Raw genomic sequence first — 10382 nt, 5'->3', positions numbered from 1 at the left:
ACTGCACTCCAGTCTGGGTGACAGAGTGAGACTCCAACTCAAAAAAAATAAAAATTATACATTGAAAAAACTCAAACCTTAAATGTTTTTGTCATGAATCTCCATTCTCCATTGGGACTTTAGAAAGAGTTTCACTGATAAATTTTTGTTTGGTCCTTTCCTAAAATGATGGCGGGCAATTGCTTTCAAGCAGCTTACATTAAGATGGTTGGTGTGAGGTCTTTTGGAAGGACACTGAAATCTTGGTTATAGACTGAAAGCTACTAGAACAAACTTCTAGCATGTGTATGAAGGGAGGGAAGGGAGGTAGTACACCACCAAGCCGTACATTTAGCCACTTCTTTTTTGGGAGAAGCAGAGAAAGTGAATCAACTATCTTATCAAAACTCTCATAAAATATGAAAACAAAATATTCATTAAACAAAATAGAAAAAAAATAAGTGAATAACCTTTTTTTGATTAAGGAAGAAAAATATGCAGCATTGTTTACATACAAGGAATTATGCTAATCATTATGACAATACAGAGTTTCATAAGACTCTGACCTTAAGCTATTTATTTATTGTCCAACAGGAAGAAAGGATAGGTATAAAAAAGAATAAAATAAAAAGTAACAAGTCCTAAGAGAAGCAAAAGACAATGCACTGAGAGTTCAAAGGAAGAACAAGACCACATACATGGAAGGGCAGTTTGAGATTTTTTTTTTTTTTTTTTGAGTTGGAGTCTCACTCTGTCGCCCAGACTGGAGTGCAGTGGCCGCTCCCGGCCACCACAACCTCGCCTGCTGGGCTCCGGCGATCCTTCCGCCTCAGCCTTCCAAGTAGCTGGAATTACAGGCATGCGCTACCACGCCCGGCTGATTTTTTGATTTATTGTAGAGATGAGGTCTCGCTGCCCAGGCGGGTCTCGAACCCGCGGGCTCAGGCAATCCACTCACCTCAGCCTCCCAAAGGCGCGGGATTACAGGCTGAGCCACCGAGCCCAGCTGTAGTTTGAGATTTAAAAAACAGTGTCACTACAATTTTAAGAAAATTTAAAAATATATGTATAAACCAATTAAATAATAAACCAATTAAATAGCACTTTTAAAAAAGAAGTTTGTTAGAAAACAAGCATGTGTTTTTATACCATTAATAAGTATCTTTTTCTCTTGAGTTTCACTCTGTCACTCAGGCTGCATGCAGTGCAGTAGCATGGCTACTCATGGCCACCACAGACTTGACTTGTTGGGCTCAGTTGATCCTTCTGCCACGGCCTTCCAAGTACCTGGAACTATAGGTGGGCAACCCCACACCCGGCTAAATTTTTTATTTATTGTGGAGCCGAGGTCTCGCCAAGTTGCTCAGGCTGGTCTCAAACCCCTGGGCTCAGGCAATCCTCTTGCCTCAGCCTCCCAAAGTACTGGGATTACAGGTGTGAACCACTGTGCCCAGCCATGTTAAGTAATTTAAAAATTAAATTATGCTGACATTCTTTATACATCTAAACAGATAAGAAATAAGAAGGATATTGAAATATTTAATTTCACTAGCTACCCTGCCATTTAATTCTGGAGTAGGAATGGGGATTTAATAAAAAGGAATGTTAACACAATCAGAACACTGAAAGCAAAAAAGTACAGAATGGGAAGTATTTACAATTGAATTTGAAAGTACATATTTATAGGGAGATTAAAAAGGAGAACAAAGCCTCGTGTAAAACTTACCAACATAAAACGAACAGTTGGAGTGCAATAAGCTTTCAGTCCATAAGCGACAAAGTTCACTCTCGGTCAGAGCTTCAACTCCATAACAAGCTTGATACTCTACTTTTGGTAGCACATAAACTGGAAATTGCTGCAATGCAAGATTACAGTTTTTCAAAGCTCCATTAATTTACTATAAACAGCAAAGTCATTTGCCTATATATCTTTGCACTTTCAAAGAAAAGCTTTACGGCAATCATATTTCATCCCTTCAATTAGAGCAGAATTCAGACAGAAAGGTGGATACATTTGAGCTTGACAGAAAAGCCTTGGATAGATGCAGGGAAGAGGTAGGTGGATACAAGAGATTCTCCTTTGTACCCCATCTACAACCAAAATCAGCATATCCCCACACATGCACATTTTGTTTCTCTTAGAAAATGTAACTGGCAGCAGAATTCCTGGAGCAGAGCCTACATGATGGGCAACTACTCACAGCTTCAAAGCTAGTCTCTGGGAAGCAACAGTCGTCACAATACACTCATCATTCTCAGGAAGGTCAAAGAGGTAAGAAAATTTTGCTCACTGAAAGCATGGGTCACACTGTCTGAGGCTCAAATACTCTGAGCAGCCTGCTCTTATTTTATAATTGAATGAGTCAAGTATTTTTATATATATAAAAAAAACCCTGGGCTCAGGCAATCCTCTCGCCTCAGCCTCCCAAAGTGCTAAGGTAGATGTGTGTGTATATATATATATATATATATATATACCTACATTAACACCTGTGAATGCCATTACCTTCCTTCACATAAAGGCTTTACTTCAGACACAAAATATCTGACAAATTATCTATTCAGAGGTCACTGGGCAAGACACCACACAAAGTAAATGCCCGTACCTATCCTGGTCTAAAGGAGGACATGTGAAGAAACATACGTGTGTGAAATAATGTTAGTTGTGCTCACTGTGCTCATGCTAACGCAATCTGTCAAAGAAAATGCTACCCAACAGAAGTCGCTTCACTTCCAGCTGCAGAAGGAGATACACATGGTTTAGGGCAACATGGCTAGTGAGTACCTCTGAAATTACACTAAGGTGTAGCCATTTATAGATTAGAAAATATTTTGTCAATGTTTCTAAGTTCCTGATTTGCACAATGTGGCAAACTTAGTGGGCCTGGCACAGTGATGGTAGTAAGACCGATCCAATCCAGCAAAATTTCTGTTATCAAAAATAAGTATGGTTCATATGCCTTTGAATTTTGTAAAACTGTAAAGCGGTGCTTCCTAAATTTCAATGTGCATATGAAAAGCCCGTCAATCTTGTTAAAATGTAGACTCTGGAACAGCTTGCATTAGCAGCAAGCTGTTGTTCCAGGGACCATACCCTGAGCAGTAAGGCCCTGAATGCATCTTATCAATGATAAATAAATTGTGATTAGAATAACTTTATTGTTAAAAGCATTTTACTTTACAGTAATTCTTCAGCAAATGGTTATCTGTATATGATTTAGTTGTTTACAACTTTAGAGCAAACAGGACTTGGAGATCAAGAAATGAAGACCCAGCAAGTTAAGAAATTAGCAAAGACACATAGTTGGTTTGTGGCAGAATTGGGGGAAAAAAAGTAATTGATATAAAAAGATCTCCTTTATTGGATCGCTTATGGGTAACAGAGTTAACTCTATGTATTTCTTAAAAAAAAAAAAAAATACCATTCCTGAAAAGGAAATATTCTGAAGAATTTTCTTTGATAATACTATCATAACTACAAAACTACATCCTAAATCTGATTTCAATTTCTGGATGTATTCTACTGCCATCTCCAGGAAGCCAGGGGGAAAAGGGTCGAATATTTTATCTTTTCTTAATATTCCAAAACTGAAATGAAAATTTAAGTACAAATTTTCATACTGTGAAAATGAAATTTGCTATTTTTTCCCCTTAGTAAGTGGCTCCTGTTCTCCCGAAGTGAAAGCTTTCTTGTTTCTCCATCTTCTAAGTTTTTACTGAAAACTTAAAAAATTTTTTTAACACATGGCCATTGCCGTGCTAGACTCTAGTGTGGCCATGTGCTCTCTGAGCTATGGCTGTTGCTATGCTTCCTCGCTTTGGCCCATTCCCCTACCTTGGGGAGGTAAATATTCTCTTTCTCTCTCTCTCTAATTTACTTTTAAATAAATTGTATTTTTTAATCTTAAAAAAAAAAATTTTTTTAACACACGTTCCTAAACAGATATTCCAGAGCCAGCATCCTCTCATTGACCTCATCAGGTGCCTTCTTTTCTTCCTAACATTTGATCCCTTTTTTGCTGGTACTAGAACGCCAATATAACTGGACCTAAATTTTTTAAACATTGTAAAATATAGTACTTAGGATATTTGGCTAAGAACAGATAATATGAAATTCCCCAAAGTTACTTGAGTTGGATTTTATAATTATGTGCAGAACTCAGTAAATTCCAGCTTCATCTTATGGTCCAAATTAGCCTCTTCCTCTCATTCCATCATTTGAGACTGGATGCTGTTTTAAGTTTTCCTTTGAAGAACAGTTCTTATTAAGCAGAGTTTTGATGAAGAAGCATAAATGATACTGTAAACTAAAATCTCAACTACAAGAACTGATGTAGAACTGGGGAAAAACAAAGGAGAGATGAGGCTCTTGGATATTAGGGGTTGAAGAGACTTCTAAATATTTTAAAGCTTTATCTAAGCAAGTTTGTTCTTTAAGTAGGAAATATTAATAAAAATATATTCTTATCTAATTCATTTAAATAACACTACTTTAAAACTATTCAAATTAGTGCCAAAGTCTCTCTAAAGTTTCCTCCCTGAACAATACTCCCATCACTCAACCTCTCCCTTTTTCTCATTTATTCAGTATCTATTTGTTGAGTTTCTATGGCATAAAACATTTGGGAGAAACAGAGATGAACAGGACATGATTCCAAGGGGCATACATTCTTCTAAGGGATTTAAACCATGTGTACTGAACTGTTATACTTAATAATAGGTACAACATAATCAGCATTCACTTAAAAAAATTTTTTTTGAGTCGGAGTCTCACTCTGCCTCCCAAGGTGGAGTGCAGTGGCACGCTCACAGCCATCACAGCCTCGACCTGCTAGGTTCAGGGGATCCTTCTGCCTCGTCTTTTAAGTAGCTGAAACTATAGGCAAACGCCACCATGCCTGGCTAATTTTTTGATTTATTGTAGAGAAGCGGTCTTGCCATGTTGCCTAGGCTGGTCTCAAACCCGTGGGCTCAGGCAATCCTCTCACCTTGGCCTCCCAAAGTGCTGGTAGGGTGGCAAGAGCCACCATGCCCAGACTGAAATTTTAAAAATTTCATTCTGAGTTTGACATAATCAGAAATGTAAGGCTTCTATTTAGATACTATTTAGGGCTCAACTGTTTTGACATCTTTTGATGAAGAATGAATTCTCTTCTATAAGCTTATGTCTTGACATTTACAAATTTCACTTTAGTCAAGAAAATGGGGCCGGGCTTCGTGGCTCAGCCTGCAATCTCACTTTTTGGGAGGCCGAGATAAGTGAATTTCCTGAGCCTGCAGGTTCCAGACCTGCCTGGGCAGCGAGACCTCATCTCTACAATAAATCAAAAAATCAGCCGGGCGTGGTAACGCATGCCTGTAATTCCAGCTACTTGGAAGGCTGAGGCGGAAGGATCGCCGGAGCCCAGCAGGTCGAGGCCACTGCACTCCAGTCTGGGTGACAGAGTGAGACTCCAACTCAAAAAAAAAAAAAAAAAAAAAGAGAGAGAGAATGACAATATCCCTACCAAGTTGTTTTGTTAAAGAATTAAATCAGTATCCAAAATTTCCCTGGGCTATTCTTACTTAAGATACTGGCCATCAGCAATTTCTCAGTGTTGTAAGCTAAAAAAGAAATACAAAGTAGTATGGATTCATGAAGTAGGAAGTGAAAGAAACTCATTCTAGACCAAAAATAAATCAGAGAGATAGTAAGTAGGAATTAAAAAATTAAAACCTTGAAAATACTATCTATAGGACACTATATATATTCAAGACATTCAAGTTTGTAGCTATTTATCACAGTTAAATACAGATAACTCAGCCAGGCTTGGTGGCTCAGCCTGTAATCCCGCGCCTTTGGGAGGCTGAGGTGAGTGGATTGCCTGAGCCCGTGGGTTCGAGACCCGCCTGGGCAGCAAGACCTCATCTCTACAATAAATTAAAAAAAATCAGCCGGGCGTGATAGTGCATGCCTGTAATTCAGGCTACTTGGAAGGCTGAGGTGGAAGGATCGCCAGAACCCAGCGGGTCAAGGCTGCGGTGGCTGGGAGCGGCCACTGCACTCCAGTCTGGGCGACAGAGTGAGACTCTAACTCAAAAAAAAAAAAAAAATACAGATAACTCAGGGAAAAAAATGAGCAAATAAAGTAGAATATTTTAATTCAGAGGATACTAGCATTTATCTAAGATGAGACTAATATCAAACCTATATTATTTTGTCATTCCTGAATTTTCTCTTGTAAAGTGCACAATTTCCTTTCATTTAATTCAAAATCATTTGGTTTCTAAAATTTCAAGTTTGGGCCAATGATAAAAACAAATTGTGAGAATGAGAAGTTTAATAATGTAGGAATTTGATAATTTATTCACAATCTTCCTTCTATTTAACAAAAATCAAAAATATTCAAGCAAAAGTTCTACCAAGTCCACTGGATTTTAGTGGACAAATGTACATCCTGGATCTGGATGCCTTACAGTTAGTCATGGTAGCGGGCATTTCTTTTATTCCCAGTTACTCTTTAATATGACATGGTAGTCCTGGAGTACTCCACAAGGAACAATGCTGGAACACCACTATTCTGACACTCTAAAGTAGTCAATGATGATTTTTATTGTGCGGTGGGTTAGGTGATGTGTGGGTCTGATAACAAGCAAAACTTTAAATAGCAAAATATACTATGACAAATGTACATGACAGAAAATATCCTCTTAAGAAAATGAAAAGACACTTTAATGTTTATTACATAATCAGTTAAAATATAGAATATTCTCTTTATTTACCAGAATCCAGTAGTCATACACAAAAAAATTGAATCTGAACAAGAACTTCAAATATCTAATTTGAAAACATGTTGAAAGAAATAATTATTCAAATTGCAGAAAACACTTTCCCCCCCCCATGAAAATACTTGTATCATACACAAAAGAAACAATAGGAGAAAAAGTGATTTACCAGAACTGGAAAGACTTCAAATGTGTGTGGAAGCCCACCTTTCAAAACTTAGACTTTTTTTTTTTTTGAGTTGGAGTTTCACTCTGTTGCCCAGACTGGAGTGCAGTGGCTGCTCCCGGCCACCGCAGCCTCGACTCACTGGGCTCCGGTGATCCTTCCGCCTCAGCCTTCCAAGTAGCTTGGAACTACAGGTACGTGCTACCATGCCTGGCTGATATTTGATTTATTGTAGAGATGAGGTCTCGCCAAGTTGCCCAGGCGGGTCTCGAACTCACGGGCTCAGGCAATCCACTCACCTCAGCCTCCCAAAGGCGCAGGATTACAGGCTGAGCCACCGAGCCCGGCTCAAAACTTAGACTTCTAAGGTGAGCCAAGAAGAGTCCCAAAGTAAGAAAGAAAGGGGCTTACATGTCATGATGGAAATCCAAAATCAGAGAAAATAGGAATACTTGTGACAAGCTAGATCCAATCTGTCATGGTGCGATTTTTTGGTTGTGCTGATACAGGCTGAGTATCCCTTATGTGAAATGCCTTGAACCAAAGTGTTTCAGACTTGAGAATTTGTATGGATTTTGGAACATTTACACACACAAAATCAGATACTTTGGGGACAGAACCCCAAGCCTAAATACACAACTCATTTGTGTTTCATATACAGCCTGAGGACAATTTTATACAATATTTCACATAATTCTGTGCATGAAACAAAGTTTTGACTGTCTGGACTGTGACCTGTCACATGAGGGTAGATGTGAAGTTTTCCACTTGGGTCATCGACATCAGTGCCCAAAAGGTTCTGGGATTTTGGAGCATTTTGGATTTTGGATTGGGGATGCTCAACCTGTATATTCTGTACATAAACGTTACTGGCATTTATGATCATTATATATAATTAAATGTGTTCTCTTATTAAAACTGATCTCAATATTTCAGTAAAAAAAAAATGCAACCTGGAAATACATAGACATATGATGAATGATCAACAATTTAAAATTAAACTTCATAGTCATGGCATGTTAAATATTAGCTAATTATTTATGCTAACACATCCTAACTCCCAAAATAACAACTTACTCTTCTGATTTTCTTCCGTTTTTTAGAACGTGGTCTTGTCTCTATCCTCTGGACACTGCAACGCACGAGTAACAACAGGTCTTGCAGGCTAAATAACTTATAAACAAAATTTCCTTCCTGAGGAGCTAGATATTCCGATGTATCTTCAACATAGTCCTGAAGTTCATATGGCAATCCTTTAAAAATAATATTTCTCATTTTTATTTGAAAATGCATTAGCTCTTTATCCATCATCAGCCAGGATAAAACAATGAACTATTTTTAAACTTCTATCAGCTTTAACTTTCTATTTCCTCTGCCTAAATGACTCTCACACTATTAGCATTTCTCTTTAATTTTACTGGAACTAAGGGCAAGAGCTGAAATCTAAGCTTTTTAAGGTTCTCTTCCTTTTTAACTCTAGGCAAAGTATAAATTAATGAGACTGCATATCACGTGAGAAGAAGAAGAGCTTAAAAAGTAATGTTATTCCTAATCTAGGCAGAGTTGAGGAGCAGATTCATCTTTTTCACAAGATTAAAAAGTATAAAACTGTAATCTAACACCAAGCATAAATGACTATTATTTTCATTACTGTTATTATTTCATAGAGACAGGGTCTCATTCTGATACCTAGGCTGACATGCTGTGATGCAGTCAGTCTCTTGGGCTCAAGTGATCATCTCCCTTCAGCCTCCCGAGGAGCTAGGACTACAGCCATGTGTCACGATGCTCAGGTACTTTTAAACAATTTTTGCAGACAAGGAATTTTGCTATGTTGTTCAGACTGGTCTCAAACTCCTGGGCTCAAGTGATCCTCCTACCTCGGCCTTCCAAAGAGCTAGGATTACAGGTGTGAGCCATGTGCTGGTCCTGCTTATGCTTATTTTTTATGTACTTCCTCTTCATCACTTTGGTGAACCACATTACCTATGGCTTAGTAGCCACTTAGATAAACATACATTACAAAACCTACACATCTTTGGGTACATATCTAAAGAAGACGTTTTGGAAGCTGAAATACTGATTGACAGATTGAAAAATGAAATATCAATGACTATATGTAAAGATCACAAAACAGGTTGTAACAAAGAGCAAGTGAAGGAACGAAGGAAGAAAACTCAAAGAAAAGGAACAGGTCAAAACAGTCTAAGTCCTTTGAAAATATTTACTTACGTCCTTTTGGCTTCTGGAATGCAGAAGGCCATCCAGATTTGGGCCAACTGCAGGCATCTGAAGGACTCGAGCCTTGCTCGGAAACAGAAGGTTGTTTAGAATTTTCTAAATTCATTAGGGGCAATTCAGGTGCTCTCCTGAAAATTGGCTTCAAGAGCTCATCTTGCATTTTTAAAATCTCTCCAACTGGATCAAATTTTTTATATACTCGTTTGATAGGTTTTTTTAAGACACATGATTCTTCAGGACTACAAGTAGTATTAGTCTGGTTTCCTACAGGAGCCTGTCTTGAGGAAGAACTGAGGGTTGCTGGTTCAGAATTTAAATTAGTACTCATAACAGCTGTTTTTCCATTACTATTATGTTCACACTCTGTATCAATAATTAAACAGTCCTCATCTGTATCACTATTACAAGAAATGACGTCTTCAGTTTGAGCTGCTTCTGCTGTAACAGTCTTTTCCTTTGCGTTTTCTAGAACACTTAGTCTTTGACTATCAGCAAGTGTCATATCTGAGGCTACATCATTTTTACCAGAAACTTCAATTTCCTTAGTGCTTTCTAACTGTAAGGCATCAGATGTTGTCAAGTCATTATCTTGCATCGAAGTCATGTCAGAATTTGATACCTTCTCATCACATGGTTGAAATCCTTGGTCATCTTTATTTTTGCACTCTTCTGGGCCCCCATCCATACCGGTGACCAGCTGTTTCTCCTTTTGCAGTTGTTCCACCAGAATCTGACATAAACTTCTGGAATCAGCAGAGATATCTGGTGTACTTGGTGTCACAGGTGTAGCTGCTGCTCTGGCGGCTGTGGGAGTGTCTGTCATGCTGGGTATTGTGGAAGTACCTGCTGGACTTGGTGACTTTGAGGGCTTGGTGGTGGTTACTCCAAAAGTTTCAAGTTCTGTGACATCATTATCAAAACCCAGATCCAAACTTTCAAGAGTTTCAATTTTTCTGCATTCATTAACTTCACAGGATGTCTTAAGAAAACACATTAGATTATTAGCAAAAATTTCAAGTCACCCTCACCTATCTCTTAATGTCCCCAATCCCTCATCCATAGTTCATGCTTTTAAAGCAGAAAGAAGGGTCTAATAGCTCTAAAAGGTTCTTGCTTAAGACGACAACAAACTACTAGAAACTATTTAACCTTACCTTCCCATTGAAATGTTCATGAAAACAGACACACTTGTTAAGCTGTATAGCACAGGAAACAAAGAATACTTGTGAAC

The 10382-nt window shown here is 38.2% G+C and overlaps 1 protein-coding gene across 1 annotated transcript in view; it reads right to left on the bottom strand.

The window, feature by feature from the left end:
- Positions 1 to 10145, bottom strand: part of LOC103252540 (little elongation complex subunit 2-like) — a 25864-nt gene extending 15719 nt beyond the window's left edge. Inside the window, exons 1-3 of the mRNA XM_008051135.1 lie at positions 9143 to 10145; positions 7988 to 8163; positions 1706 to 1835 (exon numbers count right to left, since the gene is read on the bottom strand). Coding sequence (XP_008049326.1) covers positions 1706 to 1835; positions 7988 to 8163; positions 9143 to 10145 — 1309 coding nt within the window. The remainder of the gene's footprint in view (positions 1 to 1705; positions 1836 to 7987; positions 8164 to 9142) is intronic.
- Between the last annotated feature and the right edge of the window lie 237 nt (positions 10146 to 10382).

This window comes from Carlito syrichta, unplaced genomic scaffold (assembly GCF_000164805.1).
Source record: "Carlito syrichta isolate Samal-C Ts95f unplaced genomic scaffold, Tarsius_syrichta-2.0.1 Scaffold166711, whole genome shotgun sequence".
Classification (NCBI taxonomy): Eukaryota; Metazoa; Chordata; class Mammalia; order Primates; family Tarsiidae; genus Carlito; species Carlito syrichta.
This window is presented reverse-complemented; position numbering and strand designations above follow the sequence as displayed.